This window comes from Somniosus microcephalus, chromosome 2, assembly GCF_052327205.1.
Source record: "Somniosus microcephalus isolate GS21.2 chromosome 2, FLI_Smic_1.0, whole genome shotgun sequence".
Classification (NCBI taxonomy): Eukaryota; Metazoa; Chordata; class Chondrichthyes; order Squaliformes; family Somniosidae; genus Somniosus; species Somniosus microcephalus.
In genome coordinates, this window is record NC_140988.1 from 102,238,060 (window position 1) to 102,264,954 (window position 26,895).

Below are 26,895 nucleotides of genomic sequence, written 5' to 3' on the forward strand. Positions count from 1 at the left end.
TGAGTTCAGGGCTAGGGCACGGGGGAACCTTAGAGGAAGTTTGGCCCAGTGGGTAAGGGGAAGGAAGGAAAGTGGCAGAGGCAGCTAATCGGATGGTCTCAATGGCTCCTCGCACTTGTTGAAGGCGAGGGTGGAGGAGACAGGGGAGAGGGGTTTAAGACGACAGTTTGCAGTAAAGAAGCTGGGGGCTATCTTGGCATTCCAGAATGAGCCTGGAATAGTGAACAGTTTTGGCAGACAAGAGCAGGACCCGATAATGCTTTATGTGGTCCAGCCAGATCTGGCGGTCAATGGCTGAACCAGTTGTCCGCCATATCCGTTCAAGTCTGTGTTCCCTGGACTTAAGGGAGCGAAGATGAGGGCGTACCGGGGGAACAGAAAGGGTGAGAGAGAGTAATGGTTTTAATAGGGACTAGGGCATCAAAGGTGGTGGTGAGGGTGTGGTTGAGCAGATCGGTAGCTGCAGAAATGTCATGGTGAATGGAAGGCCAAAGGGCTGGACAGTTGGGATTTCGTAAGTGTAGTTGTAAGTCAGTTGGGAGAGAGTTGTTTCCAGGGGTGGACACAAATGGAAGTAGGGTTTTTTTTTGGGGGGGGGGGGGGAAGGGAGATGTGGGTGGATAGCGATACAAGGAAGTGGTCAGAGATGGCCTTATCTGTGATTGACACGATGGGTGTAGCGAGGCCACGAGAGGTGGCAAGATCAAAGGGGCGGCCGTGAATATGGGTTGGGGAGTTTACATGGAGGGAGAGATTAAGGGAGGATAGGAGGGTAGTGAACTCAGATAGAGAGCGAGCATGATAAACTGAGGTGGAGATTGAAATCACCGACGATGAAGAGTCGCTCAGTGCAGAGGTGGGGGGAGGAAATCAGTGAAGATATCTCGGTGAGAAAATTTTTATGGTACTTGGGTGGGCAGTACCAGAATGAGAATTTTAGAGAGGTGAGAGGGGTGGAACAAGCTTGGTAAGATGTTCAGAGAGAAAATGCCAGGAGTAGGGGGACAGACCAAGGTGTGATTTGGTGATGAGAGCCACACTGCCACCACGTCAGTCTGGGCGGGGCAAGTGGTGGAAGGTATAGCCAGGCGGTGAGGCTTCATTTAGCGGTAAGGAGTCATCACCCCTCAGCCAGGTTTCCATCAACACAAGGCAGTACTGAATTTCCAAGCTGACTATGCACAAAATGAGTTATCTAATTTGTAAATAAAGATCCCAATGTAATTATCAAAACAGTAAATGCTAACTAATCTCTTGCGGCATTGCTCATGGATGGCTTGGAGTAGAGTTGTAAATTTTAGCAGGTAGTCTGGCCTTTTCTTTTAATGCTACTGCTGAACGGCTCTCTACGAATCCAGGTAATTATACTTGTTTGCACATTGTTTAGGTCACTATAGGTTCCAACTCAAAGAACCCATGATGAAGTGAGTGGCCTTTTTAAAAAAAAAAAAGACTTTTGCAGCTGTGACAAAAGGTAAATCATGCTCGACTAATCTACTGGAACTTTTTGTGGATGTAACTGGTAGAATAGATAAGGGAGAACCAGTGGATGTGGTGTATTTGGACTTTCAGAAGGCTTTCGATAAGGTCCCGTATAAGAGATTGGCGTGCAAAGTTAAAGCAAATGGGTTTGGGGATAAGGTACTGACTTGGATAGAGAACTGGTTGGCAGACAGGAAGCAAAGAGTTGGAATAAATGGGTCTTTTTCCGAGTGGCAGGCAGTGTCTAGTGGGGTACCGCAGGGATCGATGCTAGGACCCCAGCTATTCACAATATATATTAATGATCTAGACGAGGGAACTAGATGTAATATCTCCAAATTTGCAGGCGACACAAAGCTGGGTGGGCGTGAGTGCTGTGAGGAGGATGTAGAGAAACTCCAGTATGATTTGGACAGGTTGGGTGATTGGGCAGATGCATGGCAGATGCAGTATAATGTGGATAAATGTGAGGTTATCCACTTTGGTGGCAAAAACAAGACGACAGATTATCTGAATGGCAATAGATTGGGAAAAGGGGAAATGCAACGAGACCTGGGTGTCCTTGTGCACCATAGAAACATAGAAGATAGGGGCAGGAGTAGGCCATTCGGCCCCTCGAGCCTGCTCCGCCATTCAATGTGATCATGGCTGATCATCCAAGTTCAGTACCCCGTCCCTGCTTTCTCCCCAAACCCCTTGATCCCTTTAGCCTTAAGAAATATATCTAACTCCTTCTTGAATATATTTAATGAATTGGCCTCTACTGCCTTCTGTGGTAGAGAATTCCACAAGTTCATCACTCTCTGGATGAAGAAATTCCTCCTCATTTCTGTCCTAAATGGCATACCCTTTATCCTTAGACTGTGACCCCTGGTTCTGGACACCCGACCATTGGGAACATCCTTTCTGCATCTAGTCTGTCTAGTCCTGTCAGAATGTTATAAGTTTCAATGAGATCCCCTCTCATTCTTCTAAACTCCAGCGAGTACAAGCCCAATCGACCCAATCTCTCCTCATACGTCATTCCTGCCATCCCAGGTATCAGCCTGGTGAATATCAGTTACATCCTCAAAAAATTCCAGTAGATTAGTCAAGCACGATTTACCTTTTGTAAATCCATGTTGACTTCGTCCGATCCTGTCACTGTTTTCCAAGTGCTCAGCCATTACATCCTTTATAATGGACTCTAGCATTTTCCCCACGACCGATGTCAGGCTTACCGGTCTGTAATTCCCTGTTTTCTCCCTACCACCTTTTTTGAATAGTGGGGTAACATTAGCTACCCTCCAATCCATGGGTACTGTTCCAGAGTCTATCGAATTTTGGAAGATAACCAGCAATGCATCTACTATTTCTAGGGCGACTTCCTTAAGTACCCTAGGATGTAGATTATCAGGCCCTGGGGATTTATCGGCCTTCAATCCCGTCAATTTCTCCAACACCATTTCCCTACAAATACTGATTTCTATCAGTTCCTCCCTTTCATTAGACCCTATGTTCCCCGACATCTCTGGGAGGTTATTTGTGTCCTCCTTTGTGAAGACAGAACCAAAGTATGTATTTAATTGGTCTTCCATTTCTTTGTTCCCCATTATAAATTCCCCTGATTCTGACTGCAAGCGACCTACACTTGACTTCAGCAATCTTTTTCTCTTCACATATCTATAAAAGCTTTTACAGTCAGTTTTTATGTTCCCGCAAGCTTACTCTCATACTCTATTTGCCCCCTCTTAGTTAATCCCTTTGTCCTCCTTTGTTGAATCCTAAACTGCTCCCAATCCTCAGGTTTGCTGCTTTTTCTGGCCAATTTATATGTCCTCTCCTTGGATCTTATGCTATCCCTAATTTCCCTTGTTAGCCACGGTCGAGTCACCTTTTTTGTTTTATTTTTATGCCAAACTGGGATGAACAAATTCTGTAGTTCATCCATGCGATCTTTGAATGTTTGCCATTGCCTATCCACCGTCAACCCTTTGAGAGACATTCCCCAATCAATCCTACCCAAACTGCGCCTCATACCATCGTATTTTCCTTTATTTAAATTCAGGACCCTAGTCTCTGAGTCAACTACTTCACTCTCCATCTTAATGAAGAATTCTATCATATTATGATCGCTCCGACCCAAGGGGCCTCGCACAACAAGATTGCTAATTAATCCTCTCTCATTACATAATACCCAGTCTAAGATGGCCTGATCTCTAGTTGTTTCCTCGACATATTGGTCCAGGAAACCATCCCGTATACACTCCAGGAATTCCTCCTCCACAGTATTGTTACTAATTTGGTTAGCCCAATCTATATGTAAAGTCACCCATGATAACTGCTGTGCCCTTATTGCACGCTTCTCTAGTTTCCCTTTTAATGCCATCCCCGACCCCCGCATTACTGTTTGGAGGTCTATATACCACTCCCACTAACGTTTTCTGCCCCTTGGTATCACCAGTCGCTGAAAGTAAGCATGCAGGTGCAGCAGGCGGTTAAGGCGGCAAATGGTATGTTGGCCTTCATAGCGAGAGGATTAGAGTACAGGAGCAAGGATGTCTTGCTGCAGTTATACAGGGCCTTGGTGAGATCACACCTTGAGTATTGTGTGCAGTTTTGGTCACCTTATCTGAGGAAGGATGTTCTTGCCATGGAGGGAGTGCAGTGAAGATTCACCAGACTGACACCTGGGATGGCAGGAATGAAGTATGAAGAGAGATTGGGTCGATTAGGCTTATATTCGCTAGAGTTTAGAAGAATGAGAGGGGATCTCATTGAAACTTATAAAATTCTAACAGGACTAGACAGACTAGATGCAGGAAGGATGTTCCCGATGGAGGGGGAGTCCAGAACCAGGGGTCACAGTCTAAAGATAAGGGGTAAGCCATGTAGGACTGAGGTGAGGAGGAATTTCTTCACCCAGAGCATGGTGAACCTGTGGAATTCTCTACCACAGAAGGCAGTTGAGGCCAACTTATTAAATATATTCAAGGAGTTAGATATATTTCTTAAGGCTAAAGGGATCAAGGGATATGGGGAGAAAGCAGGGACAGGGTACTGAATTTGGATGATCAGCCATGATCTCATTAAATGGCGGAACAGGCTCGAGGGGCCGAATGGCCTACTCCTGCTCCTATCTTCTATGTTTCTATGTGACGTATGTGTGCTGAACGGCAGACACAGATAATTCTAGCAAATCTCCTGTTGCCCTGCTCACGGTAAGCTGTATTATTCTTCTAAAGTAAGGCTATGTCCCATTAAGACAACTAAGCCCAACTGTTAAATAAACACAAGCTCAAGTCATTCAGCCCTTAATTGTTATTTACTTAGAGAACCTTGTGAATTGCCAGATGATACATTTCCCAAGGACGAGCATTTTTATAGGTAACGCAAATTATATTTTTTTGCCGTTGAGATGACTCTGTGGCCCTTTAAGGCCACAAAGTCTAATTGGTATAAGTAAACACAGCCTAAGCGCACTCAGAATTTCATTATTTAGTAAGGGAACATTACAAATTGTTATGGGCCAACATTTCTGATCGGAGGTCTCCGACCTGCAAAATGTCTACGAAAGTACCCGGTGGCCCGGCAGCTTGCAATCCTGGGCCTCTCCAGGTCTGCGCGGGCAGAGCCCCACGTATCCCGGGGGCGCAAGCAGATCGTAGGCGCTCCTGGGATCACGTGGGCTGGCCCAGCCAATAAAAGGGAATCCTCGTTCATACTTTTGACAGTTCTGTACGTACGGAACTCTCATATGAATGAGGGTCACTTAAAAAATGCACCAACACATGAAAATAATTTTTTTTTAAATTACATATTTAAAATTAATTAAAATGTCATTTAATTAAATATTTAAAACAAAAATTTAAGTTTAAAAAAATGTTTTTATAGGGCTAAAAATAAACGTACCTTTTTGAAGAGTATTTTTAATTTAGAAATGAGTGATAAAATTTTACTTTTCTATTTTTTAAAACTCTTATGCTGGTAAAAGCAGGCCGTATGCCTGCTTTTACCAGGCGTAAGAATTTGACAGGCATTCAGCGGGCAGAAATTGTGCAAATAGCGCAACTCTCCACCCGCAGAGGCCTATCTCCTGCGGATGATCTGTCGTGAGAGTTCTTGACAGATCGCAAGTGCCAGGATTCAGCGCATGCTCTTCGCATGCCTAAACCCGGAACTTGCGAGGCCCCTACGGGCACGTGCGCACCTCATACGCACCAGTGGGGGTCGCAAAATACGGCCCAATATGATTGGCAGCTTCAGAAGCACTCAACATTTAAGACTGTTTTGCTTCTGCGGTAAAGCGTGACATCTCAAGAGTGCTCGACCCCCAGGGGTAAAATTTCCAATTATGTGCCCTAACTTTGCCGGAAACCCCAGAGAAATGCTATAAACGGCTGTAGAAACCCCAAAGAAATTCTACCTCCGGATGTCTAGCACTCTATCACATTGCTTACAATATGCAAAATGATGCACTGCTTTCTAATGACCAGCAATTTTTTTTTTTTTTTTTTTTTTTTTTTTTTTATAAACTATTCATTCTCTGGATGTGGGTGTTGCCGTCAAGGCCAGCATTTATTGCCCATCCCTAGTTGCCCTCGAGGTGATGGCGAGATGCCTTTTTGAACCGCTGCAGTCCATGTGGTGAAAGCACTCCCACAGTGCTGTTGGGTAGGGAGTTTCAGGATTTTGACCCAGCGACAATGAAGGAATGGCGATATATGTCCAAGTTAGGATGGTGTGTGACTTGGAGGGGAAGTTAGAGCTGGTGGTGTTCCCATGCACCTGCTGCGCTTGTCCTTCCAGGTGGTAGAGGTCGTGGGTTGTGGAGGTGGTGTCGCAGAAGCCTTGGTGAGCTGCTGCAGTGCATCTGGTACACACTGGTGCACCAGTAGTGGAGGGAGTGAATGTTTAATGCAGTGGATGCCTATCAAGTGGACTGCTTTGTCCTGGATGGTGTTGAGCTTCTTGAGTATTGTTGGAGCATCTAGGCAAGTGGAGGGTATTCCATCACACTCCTGATTTGTGCCTTGTAGATGGTGGAAAGGCTTTGCGGAGTCAGGAGGTGAGACGCTCGCTGTAAAATACCCAGTCTCTGTCCTACTCTTGTAGCCACAGTATTTGTGTGGCTGGTTCAAGTTTCTGGTCAATGGCAATTCCCAGGATGTTGTTTGTGGGGGATTCGACGATGATAATGCCATTGACTGTCAAGGGGAAATGATTAGACACTCTCTTGTTGGAAATGGTCATTGCCTGGCATTTGTGTAGTGCGAATGTTACTCGCCACTTATCAACCCAAGCTGGATGTTGTCCAGATCTTGCTGCATGTGGGCACGGACTGCTTCATTATCTGAGGAATTGCAAATGGAACTGAACACTGTGCAATCATCAACGAACGTCCCCACTTCTGACCTTATGTTGAAGGGGAGGTAATTGATGAAGCAGCTGAAGATGGTTGGGCCTAGGACACTGCCCTGAGGAACTCCTGCAGTGGTATCAGGAGTTAAACCATGTAATGCACAATATATTATTCTGTTATGGTGGAAACAAATCCCTTCAGGCCCAGAAACTAATCATTAAAGTAAAGAATGGCTCTGATCATTCAGAGTTAAATTATTGTTCGATAAGGGAACTTTGGCAAACATTTCAATCTGCAAATAGCATCGACAGGTTTACCAATTTATCCGCAGTGGGGGCAGCCCTGGGATTGGATCTCAGTATTCGGGGGCTGGGGAAAGAGGAGACAAGCGGGGTGGTCCAAGGTTTGGGAGGTCCCGGCTTCTGGAGTACCAAGTTCTCCTGAGGTTTGTGAGCAGTACCAGAAATTTGTGAGCAGAGAGGGTGCTCCCGTAGTAAGGAGTCCTGGAAAGGAGGGTTGGGGTACGTGGGGGTGGGCAGGAAATGGCAGTTTTGGGAGAGTTGCTTGGGTTTGGAAATATTGGGTGGGGACTGGCAGCCTTAAGTGGAAGGACACTGTAGGAGAATGAGGTCCAACATTTCCTTTGCCCCTTCTGGACCAGACACCCCTACCAGCCCCCCCACCCCCATAACTACCTTCCCACTGGTCAGCTTCCTGTTTCAACCCATCGATAGTTCCTTCCCACCCGCTTCACTCCTTTCTCCATTGCCAGTTGGTTACTGCCTTTAAGTTCCTGCCTTAAAGTAAATGTGGGTTCCTTAGAGGCAGAGACAGGAGAAACTATAATGGGGAATAAGGAAATGGCAGAGATGTCAACCAAATATTTTGTGTCTGCCTTCACAGTAGAAGACACAAATAACATACTGGAAATTGTGGGGAACCAAGGGTCTAATGGGAGTAAAGAACTTAAAAGTAATTGATATTTGTAAAGAAAAAATGCTGGAGAAATTAATGGGGCTAAAAGCCAACAAATTCCCTGGACCTGATGGCCTATATCCTAGGGTTTGAAGAGGTGGCTGCAGGGATATTGGATGCATTGATTTTGATCTTCCAGAATTCCCTAGATTCTAGAACGGTTCCTGTGGATTGTAAAGTAGCCCTGCTGTTCAAGAAAGGAGGGAGAGAGAAAACATGGAACTATAGACCAGTTAGCCTGACATCAGCAGTAGGGAAAAGGCTAGAATCTATTATTAAGGACATGGTAACAGGGCACTTGGAAAATCACAATATTAGGCAGAGTCAACACGATTTTATGAAAGGGAAATCACTGTTGACAAATCTGTGAGTTCTTCGAACGTGTAACTAGCAGGATAGAGAAGGAGGAACCAGTGAATGTAGTATATTTGGATTTTCAGAAGGCATTTAATAAGGAGCTGAATTCCAGAGGTGAGGTGAGAGTGACTGCCCTTGACATCAAGGCAGCATTTGACCGAGTGTGGCATCAAGGAGCTCTAGTAAAACTGAAGTCAATGGGAATCGGGGGGAAAACTCTCCACTGGCTGGAGTCATACCTAGCACAAAGGAAGATGGTTGTGGTGGTTGAAGGTCAATCATCAGAACCCCAGGACATCGCTGCAGGAGTTCCACAGGGCAGTGTCCTAGGCCCAACCATCTTCAGCTGCTTCATCAATGACCTGCCCTCCAACATAAGGTCAGAAACGGGGATGTTTGCTGATGACTGCAGTGTTCAGCGCTATTCACAACTCCTCAGATAATGAAACAGTCCATGCACGCATGCAACAAGACCTGGATGACATTCAGGCTTGGGCTGATAAGTGGCAGGTAACATTCGTGCCACAGAAGTGCCAGGCAATGACTATCTCCAACAAGCGAGAGTCTAACCACCGCCCCTTGACATTCAATGGCATTACCATTGTCGAATCCCCCACCATCAACATCCTGGGGGTTGCCATGGACCAGAAACTTAACTGGACCAGCCACATAAATACTGTGGCAACAAGAGCAGGTCAGAGGCTAGGTATTCTGCGGCGAGTGTCTCACCTCCCGACTCCCCAAAGCCTTCCCACCATCTACAAGGCACAAGTCAAGAGTGCGATGGAATACTCTCCACTTGCTCGGATGAGTGCAGCTCCAACAACACTCAAGAAGCTCGACACCATCCAGGACAAAGCAGCCCGCTTGATTGGCACCTTAAACATTCACTCTCTCCACCACCGGCGTACCGTGGTTGCAGTGTGTACCATCTACAAGATGCACTGCAACAACGCGCCAAGGCTTCTTCGGCAGCATCTCCCAAACCGGCGACCTCTTCCACCTAGAAGGACAAGGGCAGCAGGTGCATGGGAACACCACCACCTCCAAGTTCCCCACCATCCTGACTTAGAAATATATCGCCGATCCTTCATCGTCGCTGGGTCAAAATCCTGGAACTCCCTCCCTAAAAGCACTGTGGGAGTACCTTCACCACATGGACTGCAGCGGTTCAAGAAGGCGGCTCACCACCACCTTCTCAAGGGCACTTAGGGATGGACAATAAATGCTGGCCTTGCCAGCGACACCCACATCCCATAAACGAATAAAAAAAAGACGCCACACAATAGGTTGTTACACAAGATTAAGGCTCATGGGATTGGGGGTAATACATTAGCATGGATGGATTGAGGATTAGTTAACGGACAGAAAAGAGAGTAGGAATAAACGGGTCATCTTCAGCGTGGCAGGGTGTAACTAGTGGAGTGTTGCAAGGATCAGTGCTTGGGCCTCAGCTATTTACTATCTATATCAATGACTTAGGGAGCTGTGGATGTTCAGTCGTTGAGTATATTCAAGACAGAAATTGGTGGATTTTTTGGCACTAAGGGAATCAAGGGATATAGGGGTAGGGCGGGAAAGTGAAGTTGATGTAAAAGATCAGCCATGATCATATTGAATGGCAGAGCTGGCTCGAGGGACCCTATGTCCTAATTCTGCTCCTATTTCTTATAGCACCTGAATGTTAAATAATTAACACTCAAAGATCATTTAAGTAGTTTATAAACAGAACAAAAGTTTAAGCACTAAAAATGGTTTGTTGCCTTTCTCAGATGAGAATTTTTTTAAACTAAATTTAGAATGCAAATGAAGTGGGGGGGCTTGTCTTAATTGAAACAGACAGCAACAACCCAATAATTTAAATTCATCTTTCAACTACATACAAATCATTTTGGGGAAAAAAAGATGTCATCCTCTTCAGTTTTTCTATTAATACAAATGCATCTCAATAAAAAAACCTTTAAACAATGAACAACACCTGTACTTAACAGCACTTGAAAAACTGTTTATAATAGAAAATGAGTTGTTTAATGTTTTAAATATAAAACTTGTCTGAAATAAAGCTTTAGGAATTCAATCTTTAATTTGTTTTGAAATCTTTTGGAAAATGCAAAGAACTCACAAATCCTCATAGGATGAAGGCAAATACTTCTCTGCTTCAACTCAGAGAAACCTACTGGTGATGTTAGGAAATTCAGATAACTGCACATGCTCAGAATGCATAAATGTGTTAGGCATCTCTCTCAACTGGACCGAAATAAATGTAGACAAAGCCTAAGAGTGAAACAGGTCGAATCCTTGAAGAAACTTAAATGAAGGTACTAAAAGACAAAATAATTTTATGAATAAACTTACATCACGTTATTGTGAAGCATGTAATTTTTTGATGTTTTTATTTTGTTTAAAACTTATATTGGACCGTACAAGTTTCAAGTTTGCCACAGGCATTTTTCATGCCGCTTTCTTTGCTTCTGATTTGTATGTTGCCAATTCTTCAGTTGTAACTTGCTGCAGTTATTACTTTGAGCCAAACAAAGAGTAATTCCCAATTCTGAGTGCTCCCAGATTCCAGTACCACCCCCAATGTAAGACTCTGGAACCTCCCTTCCCAGAAACCCCTGCCCAACGCTCCGATCCCAGGACTGCCCCCAATGTGCGCAGATCTCTTTCCTCGTGCTCTCAGGCCATTCCCAATACTAATAACTCCTTGACTATGCCAAGGCAAAATACTGCAGATGCTGGAAATCTGAAATATAAACAGAAACTGCTGGAAATGCTCAGGTCAGGCAGCATTTGTGGAGAAAGAGTTAATTGGCCCGGAATTTGCGGTCAGGATGACGGCGAACTGGCAGCGTTCGCCGTCATTCTGCCTTTGAAACTAACCACAACTTTGCATGCGCAAATCCTGAAGTAGCGGTCCGTCATTGACAGCTCTGAAAACGGCTGCGTTGTGCCACCACCCCCACCCCCGTGCCCAGCCCCCACCCCCACACATAGAGCCGGCAATCTGTGTTATCACCCAAATCAGGGAAACGGACAAAAACTTCGGCTCTTCCACAGTAGGTACGCTGTTAAATTCCCCACTAAAAGTTAGACCCAAAGATATTAGGTGTAACTGGGGTTTTAACAGCGTCATTACTGCTAAACAAATGTTAAGGGCCTGAAAAATAAAATAAAATTTTATGCAGTGTGAAATTTGTCCATTTTAATAAAAATTTAAATTAAGAAATGTTAAAAAAATGTTTTACATTTAAAAAAAAATGTGCGCATCTTTATTTCAGGTTTGCCGTTTGCCCATGTGAGAGGCCCAATCTTTGTTTTGCTCTCTCTAACTATTTTAAAAAGCGAGACTTTTAAGAGCTTACTCTCTTGTTCGCTGTCTGAGAATTCTGCATTTTGATTAGCTGCTTAGACAGCTTGTTGACATCACAGCAGTGCGCACAAGGGGATCCCCTTTGCTTCGCTCCTGACCGCAAATTCTGAGCCATTGTTTCAAGTCGGTGACATAGAAACATAGAAGATAGGAGCAGGAGTAGGCCATTTGGCCGCTCTAGCCTGCTCCGCCATTCAATGCGATCATGGCTGATCATCCAAGTTCAGTACCCTGTCCCTGCTTTCTCCCCATACCCCTTGATCCCTTTAGCCTTAAGAAATATATCCAACTCCTTCTTGAATATATTTAATGAATTGGCCTCTACTGCCTTCTGTGGTAGAGAATTCCACAGGTTCACCACTCTCTGGGTGAAGAAATTCCTCATTTCTGTCCTAAAAGGCCTACCCCTCATCCTTAGACTGTGACCCCTGGTTCTGGATTCCCTGACCATCGGAAACATCCTCCCTGCATCTAGTCATAATCATCATCATAATCATAATCAACTTTATTGTCATTGTTAGTGCACAAGTGCAGTACAACGAAATGTAGGCTTGCGGCTCCCGAGAGTGTACATTTAGATTAAGACATTTAAACATTCAACATACATTTGGCTTGTAATACATTAACAAACATAACCATAATAAAGTGCATTGGCAGATGTGCAGGCTTTAGTGTTTATTTGTGGAGTTCAGTAGGATGACAGCCCTGGGAAAGCTGTTCCTAAATCTGGTCGTACGGGTGCGAATGCATCTGTAGCGTCTCCCAGATGGCAGGAGGGCGAACAGACTGTGGCTGGGGTGGGTAGGGTCTTTGATGATGGACCGTGACCTCCGTAAACAGCGTTTCTGGTATATGTGCTCTATGGTTGGTAGCCGGGTGCCGGTAATGTGTTGGGCAGTTTTGACTACCCGCTGCAGGGCTTTCCGGTCATAGTAGCTACAGCTGCCATACCATACTGTGATACAGTTCATCAGGATGCTCTCTATTGTGCAGCGGTAAAAGTTAGAGAGGATCAGGGGTGACAGGTTACATCCCTTCAGCCTCCTTAGGAAATATAGGCGCTGCTGGGCCTTCTTCACCAGAGAGGAGGTATTGAGGGACCAGGAGAGGTCTTCCGTGATGTGGACTCCGAGGAACTTAAAGTTGTCCACCCTTTCCACCACAGCCCCATTGATGTGGATGGGGGTGTGACTTCCGCCTTTAGACTTCCTGAAGTCCACAATGATTTCTTTGGTTTTCTTGATGTTAAGGGCCAGGTTGTTATCGGCGCACCACTTCATGAGATGCTGGACCTCCTCCCTGTAGGCTGACTCATCGTTGTTGGTGATCTGGCCTACTACCGCGGTATCATCCGCAAACTTGATGATGGTGTTGGAACCATGAACAGCCACACAGTCATGGGTGAAGAGGGAGTAGAGGAGGGGGCTCAGCACACATCCTTGTGGGGCCCCCGTGTTCAGGGTCAGGGGGGGGGGGGGGGGGGGGAGGGGAGGTGTGGTTACCTAATTTGACAGACTGGGGTCTGTTTGTTAGTCTGTCCAGTCCTGCCAGAATTTTATAAGTTTCAATGAGATCCCCTCTCATTCTTCTAAACTCCAGCGAGTACAAGCCCAATCGACCCAATCTCTCCTCATACGTCATTCCTGCCATCCCAGGTATCAGCCTGGTGAATCTTCGCTGAACTCCTTCCATGGCAAGAATATTCTTCCTCAGATAAGGCGACCAAAACTGCACACAATACTCAAGATGTGGTCTCACCAAGGCCCTGTACAACTGCAGCAAGACATCCTTGTTCTTGTACTCAAACCCTCTCGCTATGAAGGCCAACATACCATTTTGCCTTCTTAACCGCCTGCATGCTTACCTTCAGCGACTGGTGCACAAGGACACCCAGGTCTTGTTGCACTTCCCTTTCTCCCAATCTATTGTCATTCAGATAATAATCTGCCTTCCTGTTTTTGCCACCAAAGTGGATAACCTCACATTTATCCACGTTATATTGCATCTGCCATGCTTCTGCCCAATCACCCAACCTGTCCAAATCATCCTGTAGTTTCTCGGCATCCTCCTCACAGCACACACACACACTCAGCTTTGTGTCGTCTGCAAATTTGGAGATTTGAGTGACGCTAACACTGTTTCTCTCTCCACAGATGCTGCCTGACTGGCTGAGTATTTTCAGCATTTTCTGTTTATATTCTTTGACTATGCTGCACTGCAGTGCTTATAAAACTTCCAACTCACCATGAGCATCACCGTGGGTCTTCAGCTAGTTATATATTAAAAGACTTGCATTTGCACACTTGCTTTTGTACAATACCATACTTCCTATTTTTTCTGTCATAGTCACACTTGTATCATGCTATTGTATTGATTTTAATTGCCTTCCGAGATGTGCAATACTTATCTCAAAAGTTGGTAGCACTCTTGCCTATTATTTTTTAGATTTCCCAGTCTCTAGCTGAAGTGGCATTGCTTTAGGGCTTTCAAGGTTAAGTTAGGCTAATGCCAAGGTTTTCAGCCCAATTGCTATCCCGCAAACCCTGCTGGATGTGCAACTTAATGGACAATGGGTGAGCATAGGCGTGGGCTTTGGTTGTGATGCCTTTCATGTTCAAATGGCATATAGACACTCGCATTTGAATATTGCTACTTGGGCAAGGAACCGGAGGGCACCGAGCACAGATGGAACTGTAGTGCATTACGGAGTCATTGCATTCAGGAAAGGGGAGAAAAATTTGCAGAGAAAATTGGCAAGACAAAAAGATAAAATAGCAATGTGATGTTGTAAAGTCATCCATAAAGCAAGTTAGAGGTCAAACTGATTCAAAACCTCTCCACTTTTCCCTATGATTTTCAATTCTGGTCCTCTTCTCCAAGTCACCAACAGTTCCTTGTTCAAGTAACCATCTTACATTGCAGCATGGATACTGAGCATTGGCAAGCTTTCACACTCAAGAAACTCCACCAGCTCGACTTTGCCATATCTCATGCTTTCTTTTTCAGAGATCACAACCGTTAAAAAAGCTATTTCAGATAACTACTTCACCTCCCTTACCACATACATTGCCCTATCTCTCCCCACTCGCACTACCCTCACCATCTCTTTGTGGAAATTTCTCTACCCAGGCCCCTTCACTAATTCAATCTCAGACTCCCAATGCTCTCTTTTCTGGCCCTTCACCCACCTCATCTCTGCTGTTGTGGGGTTGCTTAACTGTTCCCTTGTCTCTAACCATTTCTCACCAGTATAGTCCCCATTTTCGCTCTCCTGAGTCAGAGTACAGTAAACTGGAGTGGACCTGGTGTATATCTGATCTGGCCATTCATGACCAGATCTGGCTTGACCATAACAATTATGGTCATGCCTCACTCGCCTCAGCCAAAACTACATACTACTCCAGGATCATCGAGGACAAGGACAATCCAAGGCTTCTTTTTTCCACAGTTAACTGCTTTCTCACTCCTTTCTCCTATCCAGTCTACACATACCTCCATGCCAAATCCTTAAGATTGAAAACAACGATGTAGCTGCCCCAGATGATATTTCCCCTTTCTTCCTGATCTGTACCCAGTAACCCATCCTTTCCTGCCCGGATTCCTCATCAACTCATGCCCTCGCCAAGCTAATTTTTTCATGAAACACACCTCCTGTCCCCTCGATTCCCTCCTTACTCAACTTCCGACAATTAACTTCAACTCATTGTACCCATGCTAGTTGACATTGTAAATGGTTCCTTTCCTCAAGCACCCGTACCGCTCCCTTATTAAACTGCAAAAGCCCCTCTTCCTCATACATTATAATAACACCCAGTTCTATGTCTCCAGCACCTCCTCTCGACTATCCATGATGTCAGACAGTCCGTTTAAAATCACGTTATTGTTGAGCCCAAATTCTTCCAACTTAACATTGGGAAGACCAAAGCAATTGTTTTCAGCCCCAACCATTATTTCCAGTCCCCCAACACCCAGGTTCCTCTTGCCCATCACCCTGTCTTCACTGAGCAACACCAGTTCTTTGTCCTCCCAATGTCCACGTAAAATCCACATCTTCAAATCCCTCCATGGCCTTGCCCCACTCTATCTCTGCAATCCCATCCAGCCTTATAACCTCCCCCACCACCCACCCCCCCCCCCCCTCCACACACTCTTCAGTCCTCTGGCTCATTGCATCCCCCCTGCCTTTTCAAACCATTAGTGGCAAAGCCTTCAGCCACCTTGTCTCCAATCTCTGAAACTCCCTTCCTAAACCCCTCTGCCTTTTCAATTCATGTTCTTCCTTTATAAGCCTTTTCAACACCTACCTTTTCAACCAGGCTTTCAGTCACCACCACCCATCTTACCTTAACCTCCATAGCATGTTATCAAATTATCTCTATTTCCATTTGTGAAGGGCATTGGGCCTTTAAAAAAATAGTAATGGTGCAAGTTGTTGCCGTTATTCAACAAGCAGGGCATACAAACCCGATATGGTCACCATCTAATGTCACACATATCTACTTTCCATCATGGGTCACTTAATCTGGTTGATTTGTTTGCTCCTCACTAGCCTAAGTAGACTGAAGTCTTAATGCTGTGCTCCCATTGCTGCCAATGCTAACTAATGTCAACTACCTAACTCAGACCAGCACATTCGCAACTTCATATTGGAGACAGACTGACAGTGCAAAATGGCCATACGGTCGAGTGAGGTGGCAGAGGCATAGAACTGGGCATCATCAGTGTACATGAGCGCTTCCTGGTGTGTTTAGACCACATAGACAAGGGGTTGGTGCAATGAGCTTCCTTATCTGCATATCTCAATATTACACCACAATCCATTTACCCACTGGCGACTCGAGGAGCGCCAGCAGTATTTAGCTTAAATTATGGCAATTTATATCAGTGCTGAAAAACACATTTATTAGACTGATCTGTTAAAAGTTTAGGTTCATAAAATCTTACACCTCAGCACCACTCCCACCCTAGCACAGTAGCTTTCAACCACTTATGTCTGGCTGATAACTGAAATTCTATTGAGAGTACTTGCTTGCAACCTCCCTTTTTAATGAAAAATACTACCTTTTGGCCAAATAGCAAATCAGAGGCAAACTTCATCTGTAGAGGGTTGGGCAGCACTTCATACAAATTGCATGCAGGAGTTCGACTACTTCCACATATGCAATTTGAATGCAACAAACAGACACAGAGAAATTTACTGAGATGTATATGTATAATACTCATCACAGAAACAGTTTCACAAAAGGCAGGAAATGAGGATGTGCTATACAGAATACTATGTACGCACTGAATCTTATCCGGTGTCATTAGGGAGTCATTTGTTTTGTGATTACTTTAAGTCTGGCTCCGCATCAAACAATAGAGATACAGTACACGGTTTAATCTCTGATGTCATCTTGAAGTTATTAGTCCCAGCAAAGGCAGGGAATAAATTTTAAAAATCAAAACCAAAACAATCAAAATGCAAATAAAGCTCTCAATATTCTCCAAAATATAGGCACAGATTCAAGAACAGACAAATCAATTCACAAATATTTATCAGAAAAATATTTACTCAAGGGTAAGTACTTTGTACTCCAAGATCTGAAAGTAACATGTATGCTAAAGAATCTACAAGTTTTATCTTTCCTTACAACCTTTTACGTGGATATGCACTTAAAGTGCTGTAACCTACAAGGCCACAGACAAGGAGCTGGAAAGTGAGTTTAGGCGGGATAGCTGTTTTTTGGCCAGCACAGACACGATGGGCCGAATGGCCTGCTTCTGTGCCGTAAATTTCCATGATTCTATGAAAACCTTCAGTGGTACGTATGAATTAATGCAGTCAACAGGGGTGCAGCCCAGCACAGGTTTCTCATTAGCAATATGATATTTTTTGGCTATAATAATTCTTCATGATAAATATCCTGTTGTTACTTTACTACATCCTAACCTGAAAAGTCTTCAACCAATCCTGGAGTTCTGGAGGGGGCTGAACAGATGTGATTCGGCGCCGCTGTTGCCCTTGCCCATTTGCAGCTCTCAGGTCGCCAAAGGTGGTAGGTGTTGCTGAACATGGAACAAGCCCTGTGGTGCTGCTGACAAAAGTAGATTAAAGCAAACCTTAGTTTAAAATAGAAAAACTCATGGCATCAACGACTAGGTTTTCACAGCTCAGCAGCCGCTGGCCACCCAGGATAAGACGAGTCTTGCTCAAGCAGGCAAAACAACTGACATTTATATAGCATCTTTAACATAGTAAAATGTCCCAAGGCACTTCACAGGACCAGAATCAGAGATTACAGAGATAGGGAGGGACGAGGCCATGGAGGGATTTAAACACATTGATGAGAATTTTAAAATGGAGGTGCTGGTGAACCGGGAGCGAATGCAGGTCAGCGAGCACTGGGTGAACGGCACTTGGTGCGAGTTACGACATGAGCAGCAGAGTTTGGATGAGGTCACATTTATGGAAAGTGGATGAAGGGAGGCCAGCCAGGAAAGTATTGGAAGTGTAAAAAAAAAGGCAAAGCACTTACAAAAGCAACACATCAAGTTCAGGAAAGCTTTTAGAACATAATTAAAGAACATTCTTTTCATAATCGGGGTCACTTTAACACATAAGAGATAAACTTGCTAATAAAAAGATGGGAGGAAGGGAGGGAAGAAGGAAAGACTTGCATTTATGTACCGTCTTTTATATTCCCAGGACGTCAGAAAGCATCCCACAGCCAACAAATTACTTTTGAAGTGCAGTTATTGTTGTTATGGAGGCAAGTGTGACAGGCAACTTGCACACAGCAAGAACCCACAGAGAGGAAGTGAAATGAATAAATAGTTTGTTGGTGGTGTTGGTTGAGGAATGAATGTTGGCCAGAACATTAGAAGAACTCCCCTGCTTTTCTTTGAACAGTATCACAGGACCTTTTATGCCCACCTGAAACTGCAGATGGGACCACAGTTTAATGTCCCCTTCAACAGATGGCACCTCTGACAATGGAGCACTCCCTCTGCCCTGCACTGTTGCATTAGCCTAGATTATGTGCTCAAGACCACATTGGTACTTGGACCCATGATCTTCTGGCTCAGAGGTGAGTACCATCATGAGCCCAACTGGCAATCTGATATGTAGCATTGCTTGCGTTAAAAAAAGGCTGGCGGGATTGTGACACAGTGCACTGGCTCATCAAAATGTGACAAAGAATGATAAAATGCAGGTTCGAACAATAACTCCACTGAGTTTCAATCTCAGTTGCACAATTATGAGGAACTACCAGGTAGAAGCCACAGGGAGAGAAAAATATAAAGAAATCTTGTTCCTAGGTTTCCCTTGTGCGGCTGGCACCTATTCAGAGCCCCACTGGTCAAGGCTATACTCAAGTCAATTATCTGCCCCTCGAGTTGTCCATGGTGAAAAATATGTTTTTGGGGCAAGGTTGGGGGGGGGAGAAATCAAATTTAAATAATCTTTTAAAAAAAAAGCAAAAATCAGATTTCCGACAACTAACTCAACATTACCCTGCTGAACAGCAGGTGAGCTGATAGCCCTCCATTGATCATACCTCGGCACAACAGCAGCTGTCATGTGAATACATTGTCTCATCGCTGAAAATGTATGAGACAGAAATAAAAGGACTAAATGATTAACATGTTTATTTTAATTTTTAAGCAGCTCTTGTCTTGTGGGAACATATGACATTTTGGTATTGTTATTTTGGTAACGATATCAGAAGCAAAAAGCACTAAATTACCAAAATGCATATTCAGTTTTCAAAAAACAGAATGCTGAATAATTGTTTTCCTTCCAAGAAGTAGTCTGTAGTCTATTGGTCCATCCCACTTGGAAGACCATCCCACTTGAAATCACAATGCCAAAGTCTTCAGAAGCACCACAGGGTCTTCTCTACAGGGTCATATGTCTTACACATTCTCACAATTTTGTAGTGTGCTTATTCAACCATGATTTCCATAATTCCAAGTGGTGCACTGAGCAGCAGTGAAACGGTGTAACAAGAGAGCAGCTATCATACCCAATCAGCCGGTTAGGGAGAACCCTGCTGAAAGCCTGCACTGTGTTTACACTGAAGTGTCTTAATAATCTAAGCTTTAATAATCCGATATACTGGATAGGTAGGGAGAGGAGTTTGCTGCTTGTGGGGGCACACATGAAAGGTATACCAGCAGCACCAATTTAAAGGTTATGCTGCAGTACACCATGGGACAAACATGAGCCCATTCAAATAATAGTTAACCTATTAGCCATCCTTTTGAAATATCTACTTTACAACATTACCAGTAGTGGTTAATGTGGTGCCCTTGAGCCAGAACCAATACAAATGAGCTTGAAGGTTGTCACTTTCAGACCATAACTTTACCCTATCATGATCCTTTTGTATGAAAAACACCATTAGCTAAACATTATTTTGAAAGGTGTAATAGAAGTAAATGACGACCATTCCTGAAGCAGATATCAAAATCTCTATTTTGTTAATTTTGTATTACATCGCAGGTTAAGATTTCAGAATTACAGTACAATTTAGCTACAGTTCTATTAAAATAGAGAAAGGGAGTTTTGTCAGTGCCCATGATCACAGCATTTTATGTCACTGTACAAGTATCCCAAATTTTGTGTTTATTAACTATTGAAAAACCTTTTAAAAAACATGAAAAACCTAATTTAACAAAACTGGCAAAAAACAAAAACAAACATAAAAATCGAAGAAAAACCACAGAGGATAGAATTCATGAAGATCCTGTTCATCCATTTTGTGCTGCACATTCGGCATATATTGAATGCTTAATCAATGCTTTAAAGTAAAGCATCTTATCTTAAGAGCATGGCAGCTGAGGACATGATAGATTAAAATGTTAACAAATTAGCAGATGATTTTATTTGCCAATAATGAAAGCATTACTATGGGTCTGTGAAATCAAGTGATGAAAACGATCTCCCGCGAGGGTTGGTCTCATGTCTATGGGTTAGGATCAGTTGCCATGTCAGTAGTAGTTGCTTGTTAACGGATGTGAAGGATTCTACCCTGTGGCCCACACTGCCAGATTATAATTGGACAAAAATTAGTCCGATTTTCATGCTTTGGATTTTATGCCAAAAACCTGCCACATCTCAGCCCTCTTTATATGCCAACAACGAACGTAGACAACATGCAAGACTGAGGGAATAATAGGCTGACAAATAATCAGGTTGTGTACTTATTCCATGAGTTGCTTTTTAAAACTCAAGTCTGTCATTATAGACAGAGTCCAGTCCACTTCCTAAATAGGATGCATTGAAATATATGTGGCAGGATGCAAAACCTTCTTGTGACCTGAAATAACTAATGCATCTAATGTACTATTTACCTTTTGTACTCTGAGCCTTTGCAAGGTTTCTTCCCTGAAGAGAAAGACCGGACCTCAGGGCCAGGGTCCAATTTTCTCTTCATCTGAAAGAGAGAAAAGTGATTTTTTTTAAAGTATCGAAAACACTGATCTTTGATTCAATTACGCAAACTATGCACTTACATACGTAACCAATGGTCATCGTTGCTATATCCTCACAGTAGTGAATAAATGTAGGTGGTATTATGCTAGCTGGTTCCAGAAGCAGCAATAACTGTATATTAAGTAAACTATCTTCATCATGGATTAGGTACTTGACAGCTATCTTAGCATTCTGAATACGGAATTCATAAAAAGGTGTTTTAAATTCTCATCACCACTAAAACACAAATATTCTTCGATATACTGCATTCAGTTCCATTTCTAAAAGTTTCAACATTATAGCATTTTAGATCATACTTGTACATATTACAAAGACAAATCATTGTTTAAAAAACTGGGACAGACAGTAGCTAACCAGCTAAACTGGATTGAATAAATGGTTTTCACTGGTGTTTTGTTTGTGTAGTAGAACATTTTTTTGCTTTGCTTGTATTCTACGGGCCAATTTTTTACACATCCAATGGAAATGGAAAAAATTGAGTTTTAAATATGTAGTTATCTCAATGCATACTGTTCTGGGAAAAGTTTCAGATTCCCAATGTGGGAAATATTACTATTGTGCACATCTATCTTCCACAAACACAACTACAGATGTGACAATTCTTTTTTAATAAAAATACTCAAACAAGGAAGCCAGAAGGTATACTGGTTCTTTCTTGTCAATAGGCGTCAGAAACTGCAGTTTGTAAATCATTTAACACTGGTTTAATTCATTGTCTGGATCTTCAGCCTTCTAAAAATTAATTTACTGAATTAGTCAAATTATTCTTGCTCTTAGTGACCACAAAATGCAACAGTAATCTTCTGTACCTCACACTGCAGTGTGGGAAATAAATTAAAATACAGTTCTATGGATGATTTTGCAAATCAGTTTATTCAATCATTGCATGCTTACACCTGACCTCAGATTCAAACCATGTGTGACATAAAGACAGTACCCAGGTACAATTTTCAGCAAGGAATGAGTCATTCAATCAGCTCAAAAGGGTTGATATAGGATGATGCCAACTGCAATGTCATTTTTTTGACAAAAAATTTAAATACCCTGGCCATTTGGCTTCTTTTATCCAAGAAAAATAGGCTTAGTTGCATTTAACCTTCATTAATCTGATAGGAATATGCTACCTCCAGCTATTACATCTGAGAAAAAAAATGACCATTATGATTTTGGGTTTTAAGTATCGAATTATATTTGTATATACCGTGATGTTGCCACAACCTTGAAATGTGAAATAGACTGCAGCAAAAAGTGTTAGTCATTCATAACTCCGATGTGTTCCAAATAGGAATATTTTTTAGCTTATAAATAAATGGTTGCCGTTTCTGCAACCACAATGATATGTATGCTGTACAGTATCACTGAAACCAATACATTCTTCATGCTCAGGACAAAACCTAATTGCTAGTTTATTACTGATGCTACACCGTAATGTTACATAAAGCAGACAATATTCGAGAACAGCAACAGTCACTGTGATTTCACCACCTATCACCATATGATGTGAAGATTACCAGGTACTTGCCAAGCTGCGACAATTTTTGATGAGCTGCTGTAAAGTCATAGGTCGATCAACTATTTAAGCGCACACAACATAAACCATGGCCACAGAAACATTTAATCTGTCACTAAGAAAGCAAACGTTTTCATAAACCTTCTATCCAACGTTCATTTCAGGTTGAAACCAAAACCAGTCTCTCTGATTTGTACTTTAAAAGCCACCGGGTTCATCATAGCATACAAACCAGTAAATGGTGCTCGCATATATTACACACTAAAATCGATTTAACTCATTTGCAGAAGTCAATTGGCAATAGCCTATGTCCTACTCCCTTTTAAAAGGAATTAGCCGCAGTTGGGTAACAGGTAGCATGATTTTAAATTGACAATTTCTACTGGTTTTGCCAGAAGTTGCAACACAATTACCATTTAAGATTTTGTATTCTGAAAGTGAAGGTTGGATTCCTACTTTACACCAATTAGCCTTAATTTTATACTAATGAGTTATGAGCAGTAATTTGCAAAGTACAAATGCATGCAGCCACAATCTGGTTGCGTTTAATTGCTGCGCTCTCTACAATATACATCCGTGTGCACTTACTTTAAAAAAGATCATTTTTAAAGTGCCGTAGAAACCCATCTTTACTGCTGGTTCAAATCCTTGCGTGTTCGGCTGATGGTTGCTGAGAGTGTGTTCCTTCAGGTAGATCCTGCGATGTCCCCAACATGGACATGCTCGGGCACGTCAAAAAATGGGAGAACGTGCACTGCAACTGAGAAAACCGTCGTCTCAAAAGCAAATGCAGCTCGCTGGCAAACCAATTCTTAGACAGCAAGAGCTGCACTCGGACTTCAAGGGGAAAGAAAGAAAAAAGAGGGGGAGTGGAGACAGGAAAGCCTGCCTTGGAGAATCTGTTCTCCAATGAACAGATTCTCCGTTGGCTGGCAGATGGATCAAATTGCACTGCGCTCCACCCCCTGCCTTGAAAAAAAGAAATGGCACAGTCCAGCTACCAACAATGTGAGCTGCACGTCAATTAGATGAACAAAGCCCCAGGGAGCCTGTAAGCAGAGGGGGAGCGAAACGGAAGAAGGAATACAGCCGGTTTCATATGATTGAATTCCGCCCCCCACCCCCATCCCAATCAATTTGTCTGCCTGCATTCTGCGGGCAAGTGGAATGTGTGGAATTACTAATAAGATCTGTAACATCCGAGGATTATGTCTCAAGTGTTCACCGGATCACATTAAATTACGTATTTTAAAAGGGCTTTTCTCCCTCCATTGTTTAATTTGCGGTCTATGTATCGAAGGACATGTAAGTCGGTCTCTCTCTCCCCCCATCCCCGCCCTGTTTCTATAATTTCACCTGCCTTTCTTCACAGTAAACATGATGCAGGTGGTATGTGGGAGAACACTTGGGGGCTCCCCATCTGCCACTAATCTCCCATTGCCATAGCAATCGCTGAGCTTAAGTGGCAGAGGTCGGCCACCTACTTCGGAGTTAGTTTTGCTTCAAGCGCGCTCTTGGAACCCCTGGGAGACAACTCCCAACCTTCACACAGCAGAGAGGAATGCCAAGCATGCAGAGGTCACGCTGGCTCTTTGAAGCGTCCATAACCCATTGTCGTTAACCTTCTGGTGTGCAATTCCTGATCAACTGTGCCAAGATTTGAGATGGCAGGCTGAGAGCTCCACAACCAGACAGGAACCTTTACAAAACAGGTGTCTACTTGAACCTTAACAGTTCAAAATCAATTTCACACCCAATTTCTCTCTGCCCTCCTCCAATGAATAGGCTTCTTAAAGCATTTTCAAAGTGGCAATCAAAAGCGCACATTATTTAGAAAATGATGATGTGTGTAAAAAAAAAGTCAATGCAAACATTTACACAGGAGTGGTTCAGAGACCAACTTTACTTAGCTGGTAGAACAGAAAGCTTGACCTACAATTACACAATGATGACATTAACCCTTTACACACACTAGTGCAAAATATTAACAGCAAGAATATTAGCACTAACAGTAAGACTTGCATCATCTTTAAGATTTCTATAGCTTGTCTGAAATAACTATATAAAATGCTATGTTTTTGAGAGGAAAAAGGCCATTTATATTGCCCAAGTTAAACCCTTCTCACCCACATCCAAACTGTAGTGGAGAGGGGTTGCTGGTACTGCTGCTTGAACCATCCAACAGGAAGTTCAGGAGAGTAGCTTAACAATATGCCCTCCAATTTTCCCTCTATCACAATTACCTCCCAGTGACCCCTGCTGGGAATTGCATCAGATGAAGACAGGTTGGGGCTTGGCTATGATATCTTCCATTATGGAATAAATGGTCAATACTTGGTCTGGGCAGAGAGGGCCTGTTCTGCCAATCAATTCGATCATGGCTGATCTGTATCTTAACTCCATCTACCCACCTTGGTTCTGTAACCCTTGCCTAACAAAAATCTATCAATCTCAGTTTTGACATTTTCAATTGACCCCCAGTCTCAACAGCTTTTTGGGGAAAGAGTTCCAAATTTCCACTACCCTGTGTGAAGAAGTGCTTCCTGACATCACCCCTGAAGGGCCTATGTCTAATTTTAAGGTTCTGTCCCCTTGTTCTGGACTCTCCCACCAGAGGAAATAGTTTCTCTCCGTCTACCCTATCAAATCCTTCGATCATCTTAAACACCTCAATTAGATCACCCCTTAATCTTCTATATTTAAAGGAATACAAGCCTAGTCTATGCAACCTGTCCTCATAATTTAACCCTTTTAGTCCCAGTATCAATTTGGTGAATTTGCGCTGCACCTCCTCCAAGGCCAATATATCCTTTCTGAGGTGCGGAGCCCAGAACTGACTGCAGTACGCCAGATGGGGTCTAACCACAGCTCTGTACAGCTGTAACATCACTTCCACCCCTTTGTATTCCAGCCCTCTTGAGACGAAGACCAACATTCCATTAGCCGTTTAAATTATTTTTTGTACCTGTCCACTAGCTTTTAGTCATTTCTGTATGTCACTGCCAAGCGACTGCATGGGGATGAGGAAGAGAAGGGGGGCAAGAATAGATCATTGGGGAACTTTTGAGAAAAATGGATGGGGGGGGGGGGGGGAAAGAGAAGTCATTGCTGGAGATGCAATGGCTACATTTGGATAGGTAGGAATGGCACCATGTAACAGCAGCCCCACAAAGCTGGACGATGGAGGAGTGGCATTAGAGGAGGATGGCATGGATAACCATGTCAAACACTCGAGTGGTCGAGGAGGGATCAAGCACCACTGTCACAGTCATGTATACTTCTATTCTTGCTGTTTTACAATTAATATTCTATGAGAACAATGCCCTAATTTTAGGAAGTACAATAGAAAGCATCTCAAAGCTAAGTGCTACACAAAGTCTTTAATACCCTTTCCAGAAGAGAATGTAAACACCCTCTCTATAAAATTTGTTTTCTGAGGATTCCTCCAAAAATAGCTTGCATCTTTTAACCATACAGACTAGGAAGCACCCAGGTTTGATCTCCAGTCTTTGCTGATCACAGCTGGGGCAGTGGTAAGGATGTTACAATTGGCTGTGCCACCCTTGGGTTAATAAGGAAAAATTAGCCAAGGTTCACGCTACTGATTAGTATCCAAGGATTCCTGCTGAAAGGTAACAGGATCACGTTGGTTTGTGATATCCTCCAAAGTTGAATAGCCTGCTAATACCAATCATGTACAATGATGTGGAGATGCCGGTGTTGGACTGGGGTGGACAATTGTGAGAAGTCACACAACACCAGGTTATAGTCCAACAGCTTTATTTGAAATCACAAGCTTTCGGAGCGCTGCTCCTTCGTCAGGTGAAGTGAAAAGATGCATATAGGCACAGCATATATAGTCAGAGAACACTGCCAGATGATTACAGGTAATCTTTCTAACTGCCCTTTATCGCACCTCGGCAGAGAGATAATCACAGCAATCAAAGGTGTGGATGGTGTCCAAACAGGTCAGTCAGGAAAACATTAAATCAATGAACAATGAGGTGGGGTCACAAGGGGTCAAATGTTGCAGATGCTGGGGTCTGTATAAAAAACAAAACAACATTATTTTTTGCTGGAAATCACAGCAGGTCCGGCCGCATCTGTGTAGAGAGAACAAGCCAACGACGACTCGAGTCTGGATGACTCTACGTCAGGTGGGGTTACATGTAGCGTGACATGAACCCAAGATCCCGGTTGAGGCCGTCCTCACGAGTGCAGAACTTGGCTATCAGTTTCTGCTCGACGATTTTGCGTTGTCGTGTGTCTCGAAGGCCGCCTTGGAGAATGCTTACCCGAAGATCGGAGGCTGAATGACCTTCAAAGGACCCTACGCGCTCGCATCCCACATACTCCCCGCGTGGGAGACTTCTACT

The 26,895-nt window shown here is 43.4% G+C and overlaps 1 protein-coding gene across 11 annotated transcripts in view; it reads right to left on the reverse strand.

Annotated features, from left to right (window-relative positions):
* Nucleotides 1–26,895, reverse strand: part of fbxw7 (F-box and WD repeat domain containing 7) — a 632,150-nt gene that overhangs the window by 29,029 nt on the left and 576,226 nt on the right. For 7 of the 11 annotated variants that reach the window (XM_086011787.1, XM_086011760.1, XM_086011765.1 and 4 more), the window contains 2 exons: nucleotides 20,868–20,950; nucleotides 17,461–17,605 (listed from right to left, as the gene is read on the reverse strand). In XM_086011787.1, the coding sequence (XP_085867913.1) occupies nucleotides 17,461–17,605; nucleotides 20,868–20,950 (228 nt within the window). Of the gene's footprint in view, nucleotides 1–17,460; nucleotides 17,606–20,867; nucleotides 20,951–23,107; nucleotides 23,622–26,895 lie in introns of those variants that run through there. The other 4 variants (XM_086011771.1, XM_086011776.1, XM_086011805.1 and 1 more) reach the window with 2 other exon arrangements.